At 60.4% G+C, this 22,455-nt stretch overlaps 7 protein-coding genes across 7 annotated transcripts; all 7 read right to left on the minus strand.

Annotated features, from left to right (window-relative positions):
- Positions 1 to 890: 890 nt before the first annotated feature.
- Positions 891 to 1,073, minus strand: COLE_07249 (uncharacterized protein; the record flags this gene model as incomplete). The annotated part of the gene is made up of 1 exon (XM_065626532.1): positions 891 to 1,073. One exon carries the CDS (start codon positions 1,071 to 1,073, stop codon positions 891 to 893), a length of 183 nt encoding a protein of 60 aa, XP_065482149.1.
- Positions 1,074 to 2,821: 1,748 nt separating this feature from the next.
- Positions 2,822 to 5,895, minus strand: COLE_07250 (uncharacterized protein; the record flags this gene model as incomplete). The annotated part of the gene is made up of 6 exons (XM_018420536.1): positions 2,822 to 4,177; positions 4,243 to 4,891; positions 4,926 to 5,185; positions 5,226 to 5,379; positions 5,497 to 5,696; positions 5,731 to 5,895. The coding sequence occupies 6 exons, from the start codon at positions 5,893 to 5,895 to the stop codon at positions 2,822 to 2,824; spliced, it is 2,784 nt and encodes a 927-aa protein (XP_018275670.1).
- Positions 5,896 to 8,431: 2,536 nt separating this feature from the next.
- COLE_07251 (uncharacterized protein) lies at positions 8,432 to 9,209 on the minus strand (the record flags this gene model as incomplete). Its single annotated transcript, XM_018421130.2, has 4 exons — positions 8,432 to 8,582; positions 8,726 to 8,854; positions 8,906 to 9,053; positions 9,086 to 9,209. 4 exons carry the CDS (start codon positions 9,207 to 9,209, stop codon positions 8,432 to 8,434), a joined length of 552 nt encoding a protein of 183 aa, XP_018282295.1.
- Positions 9,210 to 10,140: 931 nt separating this feature from the next.
- COLE_07252 (uncharacterized protein) lies at positions 10,141 to 13,546 on the minus strand (the record flags this gene model as incomplete). Its single annotated transcript, XM_018420663.2, has 3 exons — positions 10,141 to 13,154; positions 13,189 to 13,304; positions 13,449 to 13,546. The coding sequence occupies 3 exons, from the start codon at positions 13,544 to 13,546 to the stop codon at positions 10,141 to 10,143; spliced, it is 3,228 nt and encodes a 1,075-aa protein (XP_018282294.1).
- A 4,094-nt stretch (positions 13,547 to 17,640) lies between these two features.
- On the minus strand, positions 17,641 to 17,886 carry COLE_07253 (uncharacterized protein; the record flags this gene model as incomplete). Its single annotated transcript, XM_018419352.2, has 1 exon — positions 17,641 to 17,886. The coding sequence occupies one exon, from the start codon at positions 17,884 to 17,886 to the stop codon at positions 17,641 to 17,643; it is 246 nt and encodes an 81-aa protein (XP_018282293.1).
- A 504-nt stretch (positions 17,887 to 18,390) lies between these two features.
- Positions 18,391 to 19,377, minus strand: COLE_07254 (uncharacterized protein; the record flags this gene model as incomplete). The annotated part of the gene is made up of 4 exons (XM_018421989.2): positions 18,391 to 18,771; positions 18,803 to 18,907; positions 19,003 to 19,081; positions 19,229 to 19,377. The coding sequence occupies 4 exons, from the start codon at positions 19,375 to 19,377 to the stop codon at positions 18,391 to 18,393; spliced, it is 714 nt and encodes a 237-aa protein (XP_018282292.2).
- Positions 19,378 to 20,071: 694 nt separating this feature from the next.
- Positions 20,072 to 22,235, minus strand: COLE_07255 (uncharacterized protein; the record flags this gene model as incomplete). Its single annotated transcript, XM_018426341.2, has 11 exons — positions 20,072 to 20,178; positions 20,209 to 20,701; positions 20,739 to 20,811; positions 20,843 to 21,221; positions 21,256 to 21,329; positions 21,368 to 21,474; positions 21,507 to 21,563; positions 21,599 to 21,722; positions 21,762 to 22,054; positions 22,086 to 22,171; positions 22,202 to 22,235. 11 exons carry the CDS (start codon positions 22,233 to 22,235, stop codon positions 20,072 to 20,074), a joined length of 1,827 nt encoding a protein of 608 aa, XP_018282291.1.
- Between the last annotated feature and the right edge of the window lie 220 nt (positions 22,236 to 22,455).

Here is a 22,455-nt window from a genome sequence, read left to right on the forward strand (position 1 = left end):
CTCTGTACATTGGTCTAGGTCGCTGGGAGTGTAAGAGCGTGGGGTTTATTGCGCGGCAGATTATCCATGTGCTTACCACGCCAAGAGTTGATCAGAGGGAAGATCACTGTTACGACGTGTCTCAGCGGACTGGCGGCTCGTCCTCCTGCTTCTCCTAATACCCGTTTTTTTAAACGAGCGAGGCGGGCGCAGAATGCCAAGTCCAGCTAGTAGCCGCGGGAGATTTCAAGTGAGCCACCTCTGGGATGATGCGAAGCGGTAGCTGCTACCGAGCAGCCATAGCCAAATAGCCAAGTACATTACACCGACTGCTTTGAATGAGGCATCTCTCGATTCTTCACGATCTTCGCCCATGCCCACGAGCGAAGTTGGCGGAATGAGCTCCCTGCTCAACGGTCGCTTAGCCGTAAACTGGTAATTCTCCAGCTGCCTCGGGGAAGTGTGACCTTCGATATGCATGACCTAGACGCTACTCTGAACTTGAGGACGTGGGCCGGCGCGAAGAAGGGAGCCGAGCATTGAACGATGCATGCTGAGTTGAGGGCATGCACGGGGCACACTATCAAACTCGTTCAATACAGACCCCGGATGTGACGATCCGACCGACTGTCAGGGCCCGTCGTGCGGGTTGACGGGACCGGCGGAGTACGAGGTCTGAACAGGAAGCGGAGACAGGGAAGGGAGGTCATAGGGGGGTTGACCGGTACTGGTGTTCAGGCAACCCTTGGAGGAACAGTGGAATCACAAGGATAACAGAATCGACACAGGTGACTGGTCCGGCTACAAGTCTTATATAGGCAACTATAGGTGGGGGCCCGATTGGTCGGCCGAGTGTTGGACGAGTAGGTCGACCGACGGTTGTCGCAAGGTCGAGGAGTCGACCGAGGCGGTCAGCCCGTTGGTCGACAGACGAGGTGGACTGTATGTCCGACGAGGGTCGACGTAGGTCGACCCGGCTTCCGAGCGGGGTGGTCGGACGAGTATTGGTCGAGCGGGAGAGTGGAGGTAGAGGAGATACGGGTGATCTCCGTGTGTGCGGTTATGGACATACAGGGATCTCCGCTAAAGGTCATGGGTCGGTAGACCGGGCCATGACACGAACCGTAGTTGTCCACTTCACGTCGTCCCACCCCTTCCCTCTCACAACTTCTCCAACGTCAACGTTGCCGAGGCTGCCGACGACATTGCTGCCGCGGACGAGCCTGAGGCCGATATCCCTCCTGCTGGGCTCCTGGGTCAAGCAGCCAACAACCCCATCGTCCTCACAGACAACGAAGAGACGGTTGAGCCCAAGCACAAGAAGGCGAAGTATCATGCTGACCCTGCCTTGCACCTACCCGCCAACTACCTACTCGAGTGGAGTGTGCCTCGTGAGGGTGAGGTAGAGGTCAAGATTGTTCAGAAGGGCTGTGATGGTCGATCAGTAAGTTGTGTCATGCCCTGTGCTGTTTGGAAAGGTGGAGGCTGGGGAGTGGTTGAGCACAAAGGTGTCCGTACACCAGATGCCACTCCACCATCCCGATGACTTGAAGTCGATAACTGTGATATGTGTGCAATAGGACTATGATACTATGATGGGATGAGAATATGACAAGTATCAAGAGTTGGGGGAAATGATCCTAGACGTCGCCGTATATGTGACGATGTGATGTGAGCGGTACCGACATAGGTACTGCTCAGTACCGATGACATTATGAACTGTGGAGCATCCTGTGATCATAATGTGTGGTTATCACATGGTGGATGCATGGTTGGACAAGTGTAGTCGGTGTTTGGAGGTCATTGTCAGTCGGATCATCACACAGGGTCTGTACATGAAGGCACGTCCAGCCTGGATGGACCACAATTTCGACTCGTCCACAAATACCTTGGACGCCCCTCAAAAGGAGTCGGACATGCCATATTGTCGCCAATGAACGCCGTAGGATAGCGGTAGGGTAGAGCCAACGAGGATCCCCGTAATGTTCCCGGTGCCCGTCCCCGTAGCAGGTCGCGGGGGGCGGCGTTCGATCCCTTGGGGGAGCCTGCTCCCAGGGTGAAAAGCCTGGTGGGTACTTCGGACAGGTCGCCAGCCTGTCTGCAGTAGATAAAGGGGCCGCCTGGCAAGCGGCCTCCCAAAGTACCTCGGTACACCCACTTGCTTTTGACCTCTGCTACATTTGTCTTTTGCGTGCGGCAGCGCGACAGTCCGCTTTGTATTTTGATCGGGCTGCGGGCTGAAGTGGCGGAGCTGCTGGACAGGGGCGAGGGGTGAAGGGCAATGCGGCGCAGCGAGGTACACAATTGACTTTGCTCACACTAGACTCGGGAAACGCTCAGCATACCTGGATAAGATGGGGCGCCACCAGCAGTTACCTCGAAGCCAGATTGCCTCGCCAGTAACAGGTACCGCTCGAGGCCGGCAACCCCCTCCTCATCCACACCAGTGGTGAAACGGTATCATGCGTCGTTGCCATCGACGCGGCGGGGGTTCGACTCCCTCCTGGTGTACACGTTGTCGAGCAATCTCTTTTGGAAGCCGCGGGATAGGCAGCGTTTTGGAGCTCTCGGGTCGTGATGTCCTCTTGAAGAAGGCAAGTCACTTTCACACAGATTCGAAAGGCGCCCTCTCAATGTGGCGGTGTTTAGTCCCATGGTCCCACCCTCCGCCCCGCTGGCCTCCCCTCAATCTCCACAAGCTCCTCGTTCACACCATCGCTCACGAAAATCTCATGGACACTACACTTGTGCGTCTACCGTCTACATACTGCACTTCGCCCGTGGTAGGGCGACCTTTTCACGACTCGCTGCGGTGCTCTCGGGCACGCTCATGCTCCTCGCGCTACGCGCCATACCCGTACCCTCCTCGTCTGGGCGATGCGCCGCCCTGCGGCGGTGCGAAGGGATTGCTGCGCTGCGCCGTCGCGGACGAATTGTACGGCCCGGAGAAGGACGACCGCGCGGCATGGCCGGGCGTGAAGGGGCCGTAGGCGCCCTGCGCCTGCGTCGGCTGGAGGGGCGTGTACATGAGCCCGCTCATTGTGTCGCGCGTGTCAAACGCGTCAAACGTCGCCGAGTTGGGCTGGCTCGTGGCCGCGGGGGGCGGGTATGTGGGCAGATATGCGCCGCCGGCAGCTGATGACGCGCCGCTGTGCGCGGGGTCGTACTCGTTCGTCGCGTGCAGCTGGAGGGGCGGGACACGGCCGCGGTAATCGTGTGTGCCGATCGGCGGCTGCATCTGGTACGCCTGCGTGCCAGAGAAGGACTGTGTGCCTCTATGATGCCCGCCGAGGGACGCGAGTCCGCCGGCCGTAGTGCCGGCTGAAGCGCTCGGATGATGGGCGTGGTGCCCCTGATACTGCCCAGGCATCACGTAACCCTGCTGCGACATGTTGACGAGTTCGGCCTGCTCCTGCAGGTACTCGAGCTGCGCGTACGTCTGGTGCTGCAGGTTGCTCGGCTTGTGTCCGCCCTGCTGCCTCCGCTCCCAGGCCTCGGCCATGTCTTCGCGATGGAGTACGGGCGTCAGCGACGAGCGGTTGCTCGGGTCGGGCGCGCCCAGATTTGTGAGGCGCGCCAGGGCAGGTGGAATCGTGTCCATCTGGTTTATCGTGTTTGCCCGGTTGCGCGAACCGGGGAAGTACGAGTTGGGAGGCGGGTTGGTCGGAGCGTTGATGGTGGGAATGCTTGGACGCGCGTGCTGGTTGCTTGACGTTCCGCTGGGGACTCTGGGGTGGTATGGCTGTGGCGGCTGCGGCTGGCCCTGGTGCTGCCATGTCGTCGGCGGGTTGTGCTGGCTTGACACACGAGGCTTGCCGGCATACTGCTGCTGTTGCTGTTGTTGTTGTTGTTGCTGCTGCTGCTGCTGCTGTGCCTGTTGCTGTGCCTGCGCCTGCTGTTGCGCTTGCTGCTGCGCCTGCTGTTGCGCTTGTGCCGAGTCATAAGTAGTGCTTGGCCCAAACGGCCCCTGCCGTGCCGCGGTTTGGGCAGCCTGCGCCTGAGCCTGAGCCTGAGCTGTCTGGTATTGATGCTGCGCCAGCTGGTGGTTGTATGCCGCGGCATCAGAGTAGACGCGCTGGCCACGTCCAGACGCTGGGCTTTGTACCAGACCTCCGTACTTCTTCGAGCTCGGGGTTGTCGGTGCCGCGCTTGCGTTGGCCGTGGATGTGGAGGGAGCCGCGGTACTCGGCGTCGAGCGCTTGGCCGGCGCAGTTGGGGGCTGCTGTCAGTCGAGCTCGGGAGCAGATCGCTCATAGCACACACCTCAAATGGCCCCGTGTACTTCTCGCCAGTAATGAACGGGTGTTTGGCCGCTTGCTGCGGCGACCACCGCTTGATGGGGTCGAGATTGAGCAGTCCCTCGACAAAGTTGATGAATGCGCGCCGCTGCCCCATTTCTGCGGTCAGCCCTGTTTTGCATCCACGCTCACCCTTGTCAATGTCCGACTGCTTGGCGTTCTTCTTCGTATACGGATACTCCATGATGATGTCGCGCAGCTGCGTCTGCTTGAAATACTGTTTGCTCGCTTGCTCCTTGGTCCGGTGCTCAGAGGCGTACTGCTCCATCGGCTTGAGCTTGTACTGCTTGCGGCCGTGCGCATCGACGCTGACACAGTTGAAGAAGTCGTTTGTCTGCTTGCCCATCTCGAGCTGGTGCTGCGGCGGCAGGCCGAGCATGTCCACGATGCGTGAGACCTGGTTGTACTCGCTAGTACCCGGGAAGATGGGCAAGCCGAGGAAGAGTTCGACTACGATGCAGCCGAGCGACCACATGTCGATCGAAGTGGAGTAAGGAAGGCCAAGTAGCACTTCGGGCGATCGGTAGAAGCGAGACTGAATGTACGTGTACACCGTCTGCAGCTCATGACACGCCGAGCCAAAGTCAATGACCTTGATTTGGGGTGATTGCAAGCTATTGTTAGTGGTAGTATGGTAACAAGACTTACGATTTCAGCAAAATGTTCTCCGGCTTGAGATCGCAGTGGATTAATCGCGCATCCTTGAGCACGGCAAGACAGTCGAGGAGCTGCTGCGTGAAGACGCGCACGAGCTGCAAGCTCAACCCCTTAAACTGGTTCTGCTTGATGAGCTCGTAGAGATTGGACGACAGGCATTCGAACACGAGGCACAAATGGTTCTTGTGCGTGAAGGAATCGAGCAGCCGCAAGATGTGGTGCTCGTCATGTGGGTCGTGGTCACGGTTGAGCTGGTATCAGCGGTTGGCCCGGGGGGGGGGGTAAACTCACCAAGTTCAAGATTGCAACCTCCATCTTGCTCTGGTTCAAGTAGGCCGGCTTGTTCTTGACGACCTTGACAGCACAGATGGCATGCGTCCTCATGTTCTGGCACTTGACCACCTGGCCGAACGTGCCCTGCCCGAGGACATCGAGGATGAGGTATCTAGTGTCAGACACGCCAACGTGGAAGATAAGGGCGAAGTGATGTAACACAAAAGGAATGGAGTGATAGGCGATGAAGAGAAGCACGACAGCTATCTGTCTACCGAGGTTCACTCACCGATCGCCCCCGTGCTCGCCGCCCAGCACGTCGTTGACGTAGAGAATGTAGTCCCAGTCCTCGTTGTCCGCGCCGTCGTTGTACACGGGCTTGCTCGGCTTCGTGAGGACACGGCGTGGGTTGTCCGAGCTCTCGTACTTGAACGTTGGGTTGCAGAGGGAGTAGGTCTGGGGAAGTGCAGCGGTGAGACACTTGAGGGGCTTGGATTAGTCAACTCGACAAGGGGGTGCTCACAGAAAGGTATGCGCCGGGCACGTCGGGGTCGGCGCGGCGGCCCTGTGGGTGCGCGTTAATGCGAGGTTTGAGGTCATCCCAGCCGCGCACCGTTCGGAAGCCCTGGCGGCTCGGCGTCTCGCGCGATGAGCTGCGCGAGGACTCGTATCGCGGCCCAGGGGGCATGATGAAGCTCTGCGAGTGCGAACGGTGGTTGGGAGGATGGTAGAACCCGCCATCACGCGAACCAGTGCGAGGGGAGGAAGGCAGGTTGGACATGGTGCCCTGAGGCGTAAGGAGATGCGGGGACGACGTGTCGTGGACCATGGACGACATGGAGGGCGAATGAGGGCTAGCGACAAGAGCGGGGCTCACCGAACCGGACTGGGGCGAATGCGACTGCCGCGCGCTGCTGCGGCGGTAGTGTAGCCAAGTATCGGAAGGTGGACCTTCACGGGGTGCGTATGGGTTTGAAAGAGGCTGGGAGGATGACGAAGGAGAGTTGCCGGCCTGCAGGCGCATAGGGGGCGGGGGCATCGAGCTGTATCGCCCCGCGGCGGCTCCCGAGCTGCCTGGCGGGGACATGACGACGTCGGTGTCACTACGCAGATTGGTATTGATGTACGGCATGGGCATCTGGTTGGCTGCGCCGGCTGGCCCTCCGCTGGATCCCATCTGTGCTGTGCCTGCAGGAGGGCCGTACGCGGTGCCAGAACCCATATCGCCGCCTGCCATTCCGCTCTCGACGTCGTCGGAAGGGTATGAGAAAGGGTCCTTTCGGCGAGCAGTTGAGAGGGAAGCACTGCGCGCAAGCGATCCTAGCGCGCCCCCACTTGCTCCACCGGCGCCACTCCCCCCAGATGCGTGATCGCCGCCGCCGCCGCCGCCGCTGCCGCCGTACGAGCCGCCGTAAGATGGGAACTGCATTGATTGGCGCTGGGAGCCAGCAGCGGAACCGTTGGCGGTTGCGGGTGTGGACGAGTACTGTTGTCCGGTCGAGTAGGGTGTGCCGGATGCGCGGGAGGGAGTGAGGTGAGTGTGCACCGAGTGACGCTGTTGGGCGGCGTTGGCGTGCTGCGCGGGTCCTGACGAAGGTGGAGGGGGATGCAGCGCGTTTGATCTCGGAGAACGCGGCGGGGGAGCGTTTGGGTTGAGAGGAGGCGCCTGGTATTGAGTGGGCTGGTAGAGAGAGGACTGCTGGGCTGGCTGTTGGTAAAGGGGGAGGGCAAAGTCGTCCTCGGCAGTGTGAGATGACGCTGCGTGGTACGACGACGGCCGCGACATGACCTAGCAAACGTGCAGTGCCAAAGAGGAGGCCGGCTCAAATGGGGTGTTTGAGCAGGTGGAGGGCGGTGTGGGGGGTATCCCGCGGGTGTGACGACCAAGAGCGGGCGTCCAGTCGCAGACGCAGACGCAGTCGCGGTCACAGTCGCAGACGCAGAAGTAGATGTTGCAGCGGCACAGGCGCAAGGTGTGTGACTGTGAATGTGCGGGGTAGTATAGCCCTGGAGCGATGCTCCGTCGGCAGGTGTAGTGGGGGGAAGCCGTTGCAGCGGACGCAGCTGTGCGAGGCGCGGGAATAACGGGGGAGGGGGGGGGGGATGAGATGGGCACGTAAACGTGATGCGAGGCGCAGCGAGACGCTACAGGACGACGAGGCGATGGGCGACGAGCGACGAGCGATGAGCGACGAAGGCGTGGTGAAATGTGAGGATGCACGAGCGAAGTGCGAGCGTGGCCGAGGGATGAATGGGCCAGGTGACAGCAGGGAGGTGGAGGGAGGTGGGAGGGGAAAGGGAGGGAATGGGATGTGGGGAGTAAGATATGTGGCTCTCTCGAAACGAGATTAGCAAACAGATGCTGACTCTTGCGTTGTCCAGAGTCTCGCGTTGATCGCGGTGTGCGTCGCGCCGGGAGATGCGCAGGGGATGAGAGAGAGAGAGAGTTGGATAGGCGAGGAGTGTTTGTCGCTGAAGCTAAGGATGAGCGGAAGCGGACTCGGTAATGAGTGCGGGAGTGGTTGGGGGAGGGGAAGGGGAGGGGGGGGGGGGGGGGGAGGAGAGGGGGAGGAGGAGGATGCTGTGGAAGAGAGAGAGGGCTAGATGAGAAGAGGTAGCGAGCGAGAGAGAGAGAGACAGCGAGAGAGAGGAGAGTGGTGGTGAGGACGGAGGATGTTCGGAGGAGGGACGACGACGATGATGGGACTGGTTCGGTGGAGGGCGGGCTCTCCCTGGCTCCTCAGCCACGCCCCTGACAATCCCTCCTCCCTCAACTCCCCTGTGCCGTCCATGACGGACATTTTGATCCCGCAAGTTGGTTCCCTTATTCCATTCGTCCTACTCTAATCCTCGCGATCTCTCTCCCCGCTCGTTGCGATCTCGCTCCTCGCTCCTAGGCTTCCAACGCTCCTCACCGCGAGTCGATTGCACTCTCTCCTCTTATCTCTCCCCTTCTAATCGACTGACGGCCGGCAGAGGCACGTCGTACCCAACGTGCGACGGGAGCCCGCGTGTGCCGTGTGCCTTCGTCGGAACCGGTTATCTGCACAGCCACATTCCGCGCCTTTCGTCTAGATCAGAGTTGTGTCTGTATTCTACAACATCTACGCTGTATATATATGGGTCATGCAGGGCGGTGTTGGCTGCCGTCTGTCGTGCCTTCGTTTCGACAAGACTCGTCTTCGCTGCTCGCTTCCTGCGGCTCGACGCGCCGAATCACGGAGCTACTTCGGCACAACGCCAATCTCCTTGTAGGGATACTCAAACTTCTGGTCCTTGCGGCGCCAGAGCTTGCGCTTTTTCTTCTGCGTCACGTGCTCGACCATGGCCTCGACGCAGTGCTTGGCCTTGAACTCGCGGATGAAGCGCGGGTCCCTGGTGTGAGCGAAGAGCGAAGAGAGCAGGGGTGAAGTCGAGCGCGCAGTACACGTGGGCCCGTGCGGCCTCGCCCATGTTCGCGCTGCACATGGAGCACACCTCGCAGTCCAAGGCCATCTCGCGCCTTATGTCTTACTCACCACAGCTCGGACGCAATCCCGAGATCCTTGCAGCACCGCATCAACGCGTTCGACTTGCACGCCTCCGTGGCGGTCGGGATCCCCGAGGGGTCAAAGTACTCCTGTTCTCCGCGCGCGATGGCGACGAGGCTGGTGTAAGCGGGCACAATTACCAAACGCAATACCCAAACAGAAACTCACCGGCCCAAGCACACAAGCCCCCATTCACGACTAACGATCCGCGGGCCAATATGCGTCTCGCCGCGCGGCGCCATGCCCCACCCGCCGGGCCCGAACGCGGCATTAAGTGTCCGCCTATACTTGATTTCCGGGAGGTAGAGGAGCCCATCTATCATCAGCACCGCCCATGTGTCCACGCACCAGGCTTCATCTCCACATCCTCCGGCGACAAAGGTTTGAGCAGCGCGTTCGCGACGTCCTTGTCGAACGGCGCGGCGCTCAAGCCCCGGAAGCTTGTGGTCCAGTCGTGCGCTTCGCCCGGCATGCGCGCGAACGCGTATCCGTCTTCGAGGGTCTTCGCGCCCAGCTCGCCGGGATGCGAGGGCGACCATGGCGCGCTGCCGGGCGCGACGGGCGCGCTGGCGGACGCGGAGGCGGAGAGCTCGGGCAGGGGTTCGTAGCCGGCCCCAGGGAGGGCGGTGAGCGGTGGGCTGGGAGTTGGGGTTGCTGCGGGGCTGCGCCGTGCGGGCTGGAGTGCCGCGTAGTCTTGGATCTCGGTGGGGAAAAAGTCAAGAGGTTCGGGTTCGAACGGCTCGAACTCGGGAGGGGGAGGGGCGGAGGCGGAGGCGGGGGCGGGGGCGGGGGCGGGAGCAGAGGCAGAGGCAGGAGCGGCGCGACGTGTCGTTCTAACCCGCTTGGCTGCGCTCGTTGCGACGGCGGGAGAGGTGGAGGCGGAGGCGGCAGCGACGGGCGCGGCTGGGGTCGTGGGAGCTGAAGTTGAGGCACTCGCCCGAGGTGCGCGCCGGGCCGCGGCGAGCGCTGCACGCGGAGACGTCGCTACCGCTGCTGCTGCGGCTGATGCGCGGGCCGAGGTTGAAAGTCGGGCTATGCGGATCATGGATGAGTGGATGGCGCGTGAAATGTGCAGCACGACTCACAAATACCCATATCAGTCATGCGCGAAAGCTGCACATTGGTGGCAACGGGAGCATTCCCACGTGCCACCACCAGTCGCGTCAACCATCCTCATCCTTCACCCCAATCGAGCCACGCACTCACTAAAACGTACATTCTTAGCCCTCTATAATACTAGAGAACGACCACCTTCCACTACTAGCCAACACAACAGAAATATCACCAGACAAGACGAGCCGAGCCGAGAGTACGAAGTCGTCACAAAGAGAGTGTGGAGGATGTATGCGGGGTAGAGTGGGCCTCTAAACAAAACGATGGGAATGCGGGTGGAGACGAATATTCTAGCTGGCGATGAGTTGGATCTGGCCCTCGGTGCACTCCATAAGCATGACTTGCACGTCCGAGTCGGTCTTGATGGCAATCTCGTCGCCGTCAGAGTCGAGCCACTTGATCTTGATCAGCTTGTCGAGGATCTCGGAGCTGTGCCGCCCGCTGCACAGGCGCAGCTTCTTGACGACTTTCTCGTGCAGCGTGCTGTACGACACATCCGACGGCATGCTGATGACAAAGTTGGCGTCGCCAGAGCGCACCTTGATGTACACCAGCGACGGCGCGTCCTGGCTGTTCTGGCGCGAAACGGGGGTCGCACCCCGTGGATCACCGGATCGCTCGTTGGTGTAGGGTGTCCGCGGGGATCCGCTCGACGTCTCAGAGGTCTCGGTAGTCTCCGACTCCTGGCTTGACCTCTTACCAACCGACATGCGGCGGTTGAAAAAGGTCGTGCCGCCAGGAGCAGCGGAAGCAAGCCCGGTCGAAGAAGAGGATGATGAGCCTGTGGGATAGGGGATGCCGTTGGCTCCTGCCCAGTGGCCATTAACGGCAGCGCTGTTGGGGAGTGGTGGCAGAGGTGACTCGGTGGGCTGGTATGCGTTGGGTGATGAGGTACTGCGGCTGCGCATGGGGTGCGGTGGCATACCGGGAAGTGGTGGCCGTTGCCCTCGCCCTGGAAGCTGGTCGTAGCGGCCGTAGGCGGTAGGCGCGCCGTACACATCGTCTCCTCCAGACTGACTCGGCTGTCGGCGATACGACTGACCTGCGCTGTGACCCCACGACGCATCGCTCGCCACCACCGAGCCGGCGGTATTGGCGCGGGGAAGATGAGGCAGAGGGGGGGCATGTTGCCTCCACTGGGTCATACTTGGCCCGTTCTGGTCCTCGGTCATCGCCCGCGTGCGCAGCTCGGCTTGTGCTGCCGGAGGGATCGACTGCTGGCTCTGCGCCCTCCTGTTTGCCGAGGGGAAGGGCACGCCAGGAACGCCGTAGATCGCGAGACCGGTAAGCGAATCCTGCTGCGAAGAACGGTGCTCGTCAATCTCATCGTCCTCGTCATGGAGCATGTTGTTGCCTGGGTGGCCCGGGGTCTGAGGCGCGAAGAACGTCGTGTGCTCAGGGCCTGGCGTTTGTGGTGCAAACCCAGACGACCAATACATCCGCTGCGGGTCCGATATCCGCGAGTGCGAGTCGGTCCGCATGTGGCTCCGATGCGCGCGCATGTAATCTTGTGCCGACTGGTCCTGGCGGGCCTTTATCGCGAGCTCCATGATCTTGTCTGCCCACTTCTTGACCTGGTCTTCGTTACGGCCGGTCATGATAAAGGCGTCCTCAATGACATACTCCTCGTTGTTGTTGCGCGTTGTCGGGACCGACCACATGATGCGCACCTTGGGAGGCGCGAAGGGCTCATCAACCGATGCAGGTATCAACCTCGCGTCCGTAATGTTGGACACGAAGATCCTGCCCTTCAACGAGAGCTTCGGCTTGGGTGGTGCCTGCCCCTTGCTGGCCGTCTTGTCCTTGCGGAGCATGTTGTTGTTCTTGCCGCCCTTGGTCTTTTTGTCCGGCAAGACCTCCTTGCAGCACAGCATCATCTTCTCAAAGAGGAAGACGTGGTAGTCTCTTGGAGTGTCGTTCTTGGTGACAGTGAACTGGTCGTCCAGATGAAGATCGCCAAACCGCTCATAGTCGTGACCCTTCCAGTCGTCGACGCGGGCAACGAGGTCGCGCACTGTGGCCTGCTTGGTCTTGTACGCGGTGGTCTCGTCAATGTCAAGAGTGACGCGCTTCACCGCGTCAATGCCGTCCTGAAGCTCGGCGAGGAAGCGGTAGTCATGCTTGACGGCCTCGCGCTGGATGGCGTCGAGAAGCAAGCCATACTTGGTGATACGCTGGATCGGCTTGATCATGAATGCCTGGAGCTCGGTTGCGGGGTTTAGGCATGGGCGACGGTCTTCTGGAAGATCCATGCCCATCATAAGATGAGCATGAACTCCCTGCACCACCTTCTGGGCGTCCATAAAGTTGGCACAATAGGGGCCATACACTGCAAACTCCTTCTCCATGTCGACAAACGGCCTTCCCCATCGCCCCTCAGTCCAGGCCTCGGGGCCCATCTCGTCGATTGGTTCAAACTCGGTCTCCAACTTGATGAGGAATTTGCGCTGGAAGTCGAGAATCTGGCGCAAGTTTGAGAAAATGGAGTAGACTGTTTCTGGGGACGCCAGGTCGGCGTTGAGGATCTCGACAGAGAAACGCTCAAGAATCTCAATCTCCTGGACGTATGACCGTTCGGAATTCACGAGCTCCTGGACGGTCTTGAACGCCTTGTCCGAGCCAGAGTCACCTGCAGCAGCGTGCAGCTGCTCGATGGACACAGACTTGGACAATGGGTCGTCTCCGCTGCCTGAACCGTTTTGGCTAAGATTCACCAAGGTAGTGCTGCTGTTGAGCGAGGCATAGTTGCCGTCCTGGTAGGAGAGGCGGGTCTGGTGGCCGTTTATACTTGTCATCGGAGCAATGGCCGCAGAAATGGACTGTGAGGAGGCGAAAGGCGTAGGAAGGGTTGGGGAGATTGGGGACATGGCCGAGTCTGGGAGGTGGTCGAGAATAGCCTCGACGGTCTGGAAGACCTTCATTAGACCGGTCGTGTCGTAGTTTTCGCACTCGCTTTCGTCGCCCTTTGTTCGTCCCCACAGCTCATGGATGGCCCAAGCGTCGCCGTACCATCGCCCCTCGTCCTTGCGAAGCTTCATCTGAGTGCAGAATGCGTAGATGTATCGCTGGCACACCTTTGCGTTTTCTGGCTTCTTGGCCCAGTTGCGAACGCCGTGGGGTGATTCCATAAAGTTGGGGAACTCGTACTCGAGTGGTGTTGGGGCGGGCCCGTCGGCATAGAGGGGTGATGATGGTGATGTGAAGGCTGGAATGAGGGCATTGTAGACGTGGCAGAGTGATGATCCGAGACGCAAGACGTGCAGCATGTGTGCGACAACGTCGAGTGACTGGCCTTCGGGTTGTTCTGGAGTCAGCGAGCAAGCGCGTCCGATGCTCACCGAGAAAGGGAGCAAAGTCATCGAGGTTACGCAGACGCTTCCTAAGGCTCGAGGCCATCTGGAACAACGTCTTTGTCGATGACAATGCCGCCGTCTTGAGGGCGAGGGAGTTCTGCCTGTGAAGTGTAAGCATCGATAGTGGCAATGCGGGGTGTGATAACAAGGCGTGATAAAAAGGGGGGCCAAGGAAGAAGGAGGGGGAAGGAGTCAAGGAGGCGCGTGCGGGCGCAGGTGCCAGTGATTGTGGGACCGGGACTTACGGGTTGGACGGCATGTGGATTGACTGTATATCCAATGGTGGCAGAGGAGAGTCGTTGCGTTGACTAAAGGAGCCTACGCGCTTGCGGGAAATGGACATAGCGAGGCTGGGGCAAAGGGTGGTGAATGTTGCGAATCAGAGAATCTGATCGCGATGATTGTCCGCCTTGGAGGCGAACGGAAAGGAGGCCTGCTGCTTGTGTGGCGGTGAAGCAAGCTAGACCGAGAGTGAGTGATGGGGGCAGACGAGACAGGCTATTGTTCGTCAATGCCGAGGTGCGGTGAAAGAAGCCAGCGTAGATAGGAGATCGACGGAGGCCGAGGCCAGGAGGGCAGGCAACAGAGAGGGAGAGCGGTTGTGTGAGTGTATGTGGACACGGGTGGGCGGGGGTGTGTTGTGTACGTGGGCGTGCGTGTGTGGATGAGTGCGATGAGTTTGGGGATGGGTGGTGGCAACAGGAGGGATGAGGATGAGGATGAGAGAGAGATAGAATGATTGCGATGGAAGAGAGACGGCGACGGGGGGAGGGGAGGGGAGGGGAGGGATGCATGGTGGTGGCCGTGGTGGTCGAGTGGGCAGAGCGATCAAGTCCGAGCGTGGATAGGGGGGGGGGGGGTCCGTTCGCAAAGGGGTGGATGGATGAATGGGCGAGATGGGTGGGTGGTATGCGCGGGGTGAAGCGGCATTTGCAAGGATGAAAGGGGAGAAGGAGGCAAGGCCAGGTCAGCATGCGATGCGATTGCTTTTAGAGGAGTAAGAGCGACTCACGGAGTGTAACAACGTCCAGAGGCCAAAGAGAGAGAGAGATCTCGAGAGAGAGCGTGTGAACGGCGTGTCGTCGTGCAGTGCGTTGTGGGAGCGTGCTTGCTATCTGCGAGCGACTTTTGGGTGGATTGGATGGAGGGTGACAGTCGAATGGACGAGGATAAAGAAAAGGACAATGCAACCAGAGAAGGGTTGAGAGAATGCGGGGGTGCACGAGTGCAGGGCGACGGGTCCGGGGAAAGCGCGGGCGAACAATCGTGGGTCGTGGGCACGAGGTGCAGGTCGACGAGGGATATGCTCGCACAGACGCGTTTTGTGCCGAGTGGGGGGACGGTAGGATCAGAGGGCAACGAGGAGTAGAGAGCAATGGTCACTTGGTCAGCATCCACATTCAAGTGTGTTCAATGCCAAGAGTGGAGTGAAATACGACACGCTTGGGCGTAGCGTGTGTCGAGAAGGAGGACAAGGATGGTTAAAGAGTAGATGTTGACAAGTTTTAGAGAGATGCTTGATCATGGAGGGGGAAACCAACATGCCGCAAACTTGGTAGTGGACGGATGATGCAGGAACCAGGGGCTGCGTCCGGCCAAGAGACGAGAATGCGCCTCGGCGAGCAGACGGAGAGAGCGTGCAATGCGGGAGGGCAGTTGGAATGCAATGATGGAGCCGAAATGAAAGACGGGTGGATCGCGGGATGGCACGCGGGGAGAGTGAGGGTGCGAGGGAAACGACTCACCAAAATCGACCTTTGCGGGGCGGGGGGGGGGCGGCTCGAGTGTCCACAGAGATGCGCTCTTTTGCCTGGAGAATGGAGAAGAGGGGAGAGAGAGCGCGGTGTGATTGTCCAAGCGTAAAGGATAGACGATGCAAGGATGTTAGGATGCAGGATGCAAGGATGCAAATGTCAAGCCCAGTGCGGAGAACAATGGGTTCCTGTTGCGATCGTTGCGAGCTTGCGAGGGCGAAGCTTCCGTAGCAGTAGCAGTGGCGGGATCCAGAGGCAACAACTAGCGACAACAGCGCGCGCGAGCACGCGAGTCGAGTGTTGAGACTACGACAGACAACGGTGGGAAAGTGCAATAGGCTGTACCCCAAGAGAGTGTGGTTTGTGGCGATGAGGCAAGAAATGTCTCAGATGGTCAGTCTAATGGATTTTGGGAGGGGGGGGGGGGGGAGGGGTGAAGGAGAGGGGAGGATGGATGGGACTTGGATGAGAGATGTTGATAAGGCGGCTATAGACCAGAATGGATAATGACAGCCTGGCCCATTGACGATGTTGAATTGCCAGGTACCAAGACTAGTTGTGCAGCCACGCGCGGCGGGGTGGGGCAGCAGACTGACACGCTCGAGGAGGTTTTTGGAGGGTAGTGTGGAGTGCGGCGGGAGTGCCGAAGAGAGAGGAAGGAGGAGGGAGGTGGGAGGTGGCGAGTGAGTGGGGGTGGAATCAAGTCGTCAAGTTGTGATGGCGGAGGGAGGGGAATGGAATGGATGGAATGCGGGCCCGAGATGTGCGTCCGAGCGGGCGTGGGAGGGGGGTGTGCGATCGTGCAAGTGATGAGAGTGATGGGTGACGCGCGGTGAGGGGGCCGATGAAAGATATCAAGATATGGAGAGGGAGCAATCGGCGACACCAAAGGTCTGTGCGGCGCCACAAGCGCGTTGGTGGATGGCGTTTGGCGCGTTTGGGCGAGTGGAGAAAGAGGGATGTGAGGAGTGATGCGAGGGGGATGCGAGTGTCGGCGCGTAGATTGCTCTATTCCGCAAGGCCGGGGTTCCCAAAGAGGCTAGTCGGCGCCGCGCCAGAAAGGGACGGAGTGAGGGGGAGAGCGAGGACGAGGCGGCTGGCGGTGGGGGGTGGGGGGGCGGGGGCGGCGGAGAATGCCGATGAGGGATGGGCTTTGTTTAGGGATGAGAGGATGGGAGGGTAGAGGGGAGGGTAAAGGGGAGGTGGAGGAGGTAGAGGAGGTGGAGAAGAAGGGAGGGGGAGGTTGGGAGTGGCGAGGAGGGGGAGAGTGATGTCGAGGAGAGGGGGAGAGATGGTGATGAAGAGACGAGTGAGAGCGAGGAGTGGAGAGCGATGAGCAACAAAGAGTTTGACTCTTGAGCGGCGACGATTGAGTTTGGTCAACCGGAGGGGGAGAGGGAAGGTGACAGTGACCAAGGGCGGGATGACGAGAGAGCCGCCGTTCATGTGCGCACTCTGCTGCTTCCAGGGGTCGGGTCTAGGGATGAGCTAAGGGTTGCGCTACACGATCCCTCAACTGGTGCGCCGGAGCTGCCAACCCGGCCAGGGTTGTAGGGAGGGAACGCTTGATTCCTTCGGTATAGTGCCCTCGATTTGCTCGTCGCAAGGGGGATGTCCTCAGGGCCGGTCAAGGGTTTGAAAGGGGGCCTGCTCATGCCCTGGATATAATACAGCGGTATAGTCTCATTAGAACAATCACTTCTCGAAAACTAGCTTTGCTGAATTGTGGAGGAATTTCGGCCATCCAGAGTTTGGAGGAAGTGGGGCAGATCTTTCAGGGCATGGTGGGATCCAGACCACCCACACAAACAGCCATTAGCCAGCAGCCATCGGGCCTCGGGACGGTACCGCCTGGTCATTGCTTCCAGCCCATATCAATACTCGGCGTCTATGACGGTGGCGGGCATGGCGGCGTGGCGCGGCGCGGCCGAGATATTGAGTGCAAAGGGTGGATGTATGCATGGCGGCTGGCGGTGTTGGTGGAAGGTCACAGGGCGGAGAATACAGAACGTGAGCGCGCCACGCGCCTCGCGCCTCGCGCCTCGCGGTCACCTTCCAAAAGAGGACACGACGCGTTCTGGCATCTGTTAGTTGGTGGTCGAAGTGGGCATGCAGCAGCTTGCAGCTTGCAGCTGGCCAGCTGGGCAGCGGCGGCAGACGAGCACGGAAACTGCCACGATCCACTCATAGCCCGACGATCCCCAATACCTCAAAGATCAAGATGACGAGATACCTCCAAACATGCAACCTCGAGTGTTTTTTCTCTAGCCCTCCTTCCCCTTACACCCCCTTGTCCTCTGACACGCTTCGCCGATCTGACCCGGCAGAATTTTCCATCTCTCTACCCGATCCGGTACTCTTCTTCCCACGGCGCATTTCGACATCTCTCGTAACCGCCGCTGGGGATTACGTGAGCCGCACCGTGTTCGGCGAGTGCAGCTCGTGTGTGTCGGGGTGTGTTCTTGTGTGTGGGGGGGTGTGGGTGGGTGTGGGGGTGTGGGTGGGTGCGAACTGCTGTGGGTGAGGTGTGCGTGGTGTGCGTGGTGCAGTGATACAGTGATGCACTCAGCAGTCGCACATTACGCGGAATGCATCGCAACAAGCCTCATCACACTGTAATGTGACAGACGCGTCTGCCAGCTGCAGACCTCACAAGTACGCTGCCGGCGCAGCTGGTACTCCTTTATACTCTTTGCTTGCGCCGCGCGTCACGCGTCACTGCACACCCGCGAAGCATTCCGCGGTCGGTGGCGCTGTGACGCGTCACTGCGGGTGACGGGGGAGGTTGAGGTGGGAGTGGGAGGAAGAGCAAGCTTCTAAGGGAGGGAGGCTGGCGACGCGGCGGTGGTGTGGTGGTGTGGTGGTGTGGTGGGGTGGTGGAACCAATGACGCCGCGGATGCTGCCAACGATGGTGCGTCCCGTACGCATCAACAGAACATGCGGCCACGGCACTGGTCTGATCAACAAGTCAAGCTGGCATCTCCCGACTTCCCGGCGCTCCCGATTCCAGCTCGCTCCCGCTCATCGTCTAGCAGGAACCTCGTCCAACGAGGCACTAACTGCAGTGGAGTGGAGTGGAGTGGAGTGGGAACGCCAGCCTTCTCAACAAGTCGTACCAGCCCAGACGGATGTGCCTGGCCCAAGCGGCATTTCCACTCAAGTGCGGGAAAGTAGCAGTGCGGGTTGAGATGCGCGCTGGAGCGGACTCGAGTGAGGTCGAGCAAACCTCGCGTTGCGATTTGCAGATGCACGCCCCATCGCCATCCATGTCCTTGCGAAGCGCACTCGCCGTCAGCATGTCAGTTGATCAGTTGCCAACTGCACCCCGGGCTGCACCCCTGTAAACGCATACCCTTCTCATCTATGCATACCCAGCTCTCTAGAGCTTGGAGAAAATCCTGATCGTCAGCCCTCCGTGCTCCTCGCCAACACTCACTCATCGATAATCCACGCCTGGTCCCACATCTCGACGTCGAGCGCAAACCCGTCCTTCTCGCCTTCGCGCTCGATGCGCCCGCCCAGCTCGTATCCCTTGCGCACACACGCGAGGTCGCCCTTCCGCATGCGCAGCAGGGGGCAGTAGTCGTTCCCGCCGTCGCCGACATACACGATCTTGTCCCACGACTCCTTGCCGCCGTGCGCGACAAGCCACGCGTCCAGCTCGTCCCCCTTGCACATGTTCGGCAGGCAGCCGACCGTGCACCCGTGCTGCGGGCCGTCGGCGGGCAAGCGCCGCCCGATGTGCAGCCGGTCGCCGTCCCACCGCGCCGGGTTCGTAATCACCTTGTCGAAGAGGTGCGTGAGGCCGTGGTGCTGGTGTCAGGCGCTGCAGAGCCGCACTTACCTCGAGGATCGTCCCAATGTACACCTCGTTCGAGTTGGACAGGCAGAGGAACGTGGTGTCGCCGCGGTTCTTGAGCCCCGTAACGGCGCGCTTCATCGCCGGGTGCTGGTCGTCAGTGATAACTTCCCCTCATGAACCGGGGAGGGAAGGCGGGCAGCGTGGCACAGCGCTGGCCTTGTTCACCGCACAGCTCTACGCACCACAGGGAGCTGGCGGAGCGCATCGAGCACCTGCTCCTTCTTGTAGCCGGCGTTGAAGAGGTCCTCCATCGTCTGGTCGCTGGCGTCAGCAAGCTGCGCGGGAGCTCTGATAACCAACCGCGCCACGAACGTGCGCAAACGCCGTCGCCGTTAGGTCTCGCAGGGAGAGGCAGGACCAGAGCGGAAGGAAGGAGCCTCATACGAACGCCTCGGAAACTACACTCACACAACATCAGGCATGCACTGGCTTCCGGCGCTCTTGCGGTCCTGCAGCGTGCGGCGGAGCTTGGTGCTGAGGACCTCGAAGACCCAGCGATCCGTGTCCTGGTCCACAAAGGACCAGTCAAAGTCGAAGACGACGAGGTTCTTGGGCATTTTGGTGGCGCAGCTAGCGTGAAGCGTGGGAGTGGCGACCGTTGATAGATGTGGAGAGCGGAAGGAGCGACGAGAATGAGTGAATGAAAGATGGGTGCGGAAGAGATGGGACTGGAGGCCAGCAGGAGGTAAGTAAGTACCAGGCCAGGGAAAAAGTCGCGAAGTCGCGTCTCCGGCTGGTGGAGGTCTCCCCGCCCCCGATCCGCAAACTCCTACAGCTGGCGACGAGGGCTCTCCTCACCCCTTATGCACCTCAATACATGCACTACTGTTGTTTTCTTGATGAGGGTGGAGCCAGCGTGGTTCAACGCATGCTGATTACTGTAGCTCCCTGGCACCGCACGTTCACCCCAACGCACAAGTGGTGAACGTGCAAAAACATTAAATGCTCCGATGACAGAGAGATTCGAACTCTCGAGCCCGAAGGCACGGCCTCAAGATCAAGTCTATAGCAAGGCCGCGGAATAACCACTATCCGATGTCACCTACGGTCCCGCCTTTGCTGAGGATCAAGCAGTTCCCAACGCAGTTCCCAACCCCATCCTTTGTCACACCTCGCAGCCTCACGCTGTGCATCCCTCAACGGATGCCCTGCAATGTCCAGTATACATCCCCCTTTTCCTCTCCACTCAATCCCGGTGCTCACTACGGTGTTCATTCTTGTCTGTACGATGCCTCTGCTAACCCTACACTCTCACAGCTTGGCTCTAACAACACCGCCGTCGCGGCCCTGCGCCTCCCAACGCGCAACAACCTCCTTCTTGACCTCGTTCTTGAGAATTTTGCCGTTGGCGTTCCGCGCTAATGTCAGCAGACCCATGCCCAACTCACCGAGCGGCTCGTCGAGAATGACCACGATTGCGGGGTGTGCGGGCGTGCGGATACGGGGCTTTGCGAGCTCGAGGATGCTCTCGGGCGTGGCCGTCGCGCCGGGCGCAAGCGTGACAGCGACGCCCACGAGCTCGCCCCACAGGTCGTGCGGCACCGCGACGGCGGCGGCCTCGGCCACGCGGTCGTCGGCGTAGATGACGTGCTCGACTTCAGCGCTGGCAATGTTCTCGCCGCCGCGGATGATGATGTCCTTCTGGCGGTCGCAGACGACGAGGAACCCCTCGTCGTCCAGGAACCCGATGTCGCCGCTGTCCAGCCAACCGTCCTTGGACAGCGCGGCCGCCGTCGCCTCCGGGTTGTTGATGTAGCCCTTGCACACGTTCGAGCCCTTCATCATGATGACGCCCGGCACGTTGGTCGGGCACTCCTGGCGCGTCTCCGCATCTACGATCTTGAGCTGGCCCGTCGGCATAGTAATGCCCGCGGCGTGGGGCTGGGTCAGCGTTTCCGTCTCAAATCTCAAAGCATACCTTGCGCCGGAGGTCTGGGCCGGAAAGCGTGACGTGCGCGCCGATTGTTTCTGTCATTCCAAACGCGGCGATCCTAATGTCAGCAGCGATCTCACAAGGCGCACATGTAGATGTCGGGCCATGTCTTGTGGATGTCGCCTGCCAGCCGAGCGGGAGGGAGGGAGCCACCAATGCTCATCCCCTGCAGCTGGAGTTTGTCCGTGAGGCCGCGCGCCTGCAGAATACCCTGGAAGATGGCCGGGACACCAGTACTCGACGTGACTTTCTCCTTGAGCATGAGTTCGATGGCCGCGTCCGGGTCCCAGCGGCGCATGAGAACAATCTTGCCGCCGCTGACAAAGTTGCGGTTCATGCCGATGAAGCCGGTGACGTGGAAGAGAGGGACAGGGAGCAGGAGCACGCCCTGCTCTGGCGGCGGCGTCGTCGCAGCCGCAACGGCCATCTCGTACGGTGCACCGAGACGCATGGCGTGTCGCGCGAGTACTGCGTGAGCTCTTCGAGCTTCCGTGCAACTTACGAAACTCTGCGGATGTGTTTGAGTGCATCGAGATACGATGCGTGAGCAGCACGCCCTTGGGCATGCTCGTCGTTCTGGTGTGAGCCAACCGCCTCGGGGCCAAACAACGCACCCAGAAGTGAGGAAGATGTTTGCGTCGCTGTCAGGTGTCACGCTTGCACGGGTACGGCCGCTCTTCACCTCGGCAATCGATTTCGGGGAAGGGTTAACGACGAGTTCCTATTGTCAGCAGATGCTCACCACGAGCATACCTTGCACCCAGCGCGCGCGGCGGGTGGAAGGAGGTCGAGGCTTTCCCAGCAGTACGTCTGGGGTTAGCTCAGGTAGGACTCATCAAGCCCACCGGTCCTGCGCCCCGGGCATCGAGCTGGTCTCGCACAGGCCCGACCGCCTCGGCCGTCTTGACGTCGACCAGGATGAGCTTGCATCGAGTGAGGGTTGCGCAGTGAACCTGTGCGTCGCCGGTGCTGCTATTAGCTTGCCCGCCAAGGTTTTCTGCAACCTACAGTGTGGCGTTCAGGACGAGTGGCACGCCGCCTAGGAGATGGATAGCGACAATGGTGATGATGAGCTTGGCCGTGTTGAGACCGCCGACAGCGACGGCGTCGCCAGCGCCCACGCCCTGCTCGAGCATCCAGCCGGCGAGTGCATATGCGCGCTCCCCGACCTCGCGGTAGGTCACGTACTCGCGCTCGCCGGCGATCGCCTTGTGTGGGTCGCCGACCGGGGCGGAGATGCACACGCGGTCGGCCCACTTCTCGATGGTAGTCGCGTAAAGATGGCCATAAGTCGGGATTTGCTGGCGTCAGAGCTGGCAGAGCGGGGCTCACATTCTTCCAGATGATCTGCTTTACGCCGTTCATCTCGAGCTCGGCCGTCTCAAACGGCGAGCCTTTGGCCGTGAGCCGCGCATCGACTGGGTCAGCGTTGCCGGCGGATCACACACTCTCAGCGTACGACAGTATGCGGGGGGCGGCCATGGTGATGGATGCGGTGGGTGGGTCGGTCTTGCGCTCTCGCGCGACTGCGAGACCCCATCTATATGGTTTGATGTGTCGCGCGGCATGACGCGACGCCGCCCACTTGCTGTTGCCGTACGGCCATGATCACAGCCGGCGCGATAATGGGCGAGAGGAGCACATGACCTCGACACCTCGGCGTTCTCCGTTCCAAGCGACGCTGATACCACGCACCAGTCAC

Source organism: Cutaneotrichosporon oleaginosum (assembly GCF_008065305.1).
Source record: "Cutaneotrichosporon oleaginosum strain ATCC 20508 chromosome Unknown ATCC20508_contig07, whole genome shotgun sequence".
In the NCBI taxonomy this organism is placed as follows: Eukaryota; Fungi; Basidiomycota; class Tremellomycetes; order Trichosporonales; family Trichosporonaceae; genus Cutaneotrichosporon; species Cutaneotrichosporon oleaginosum.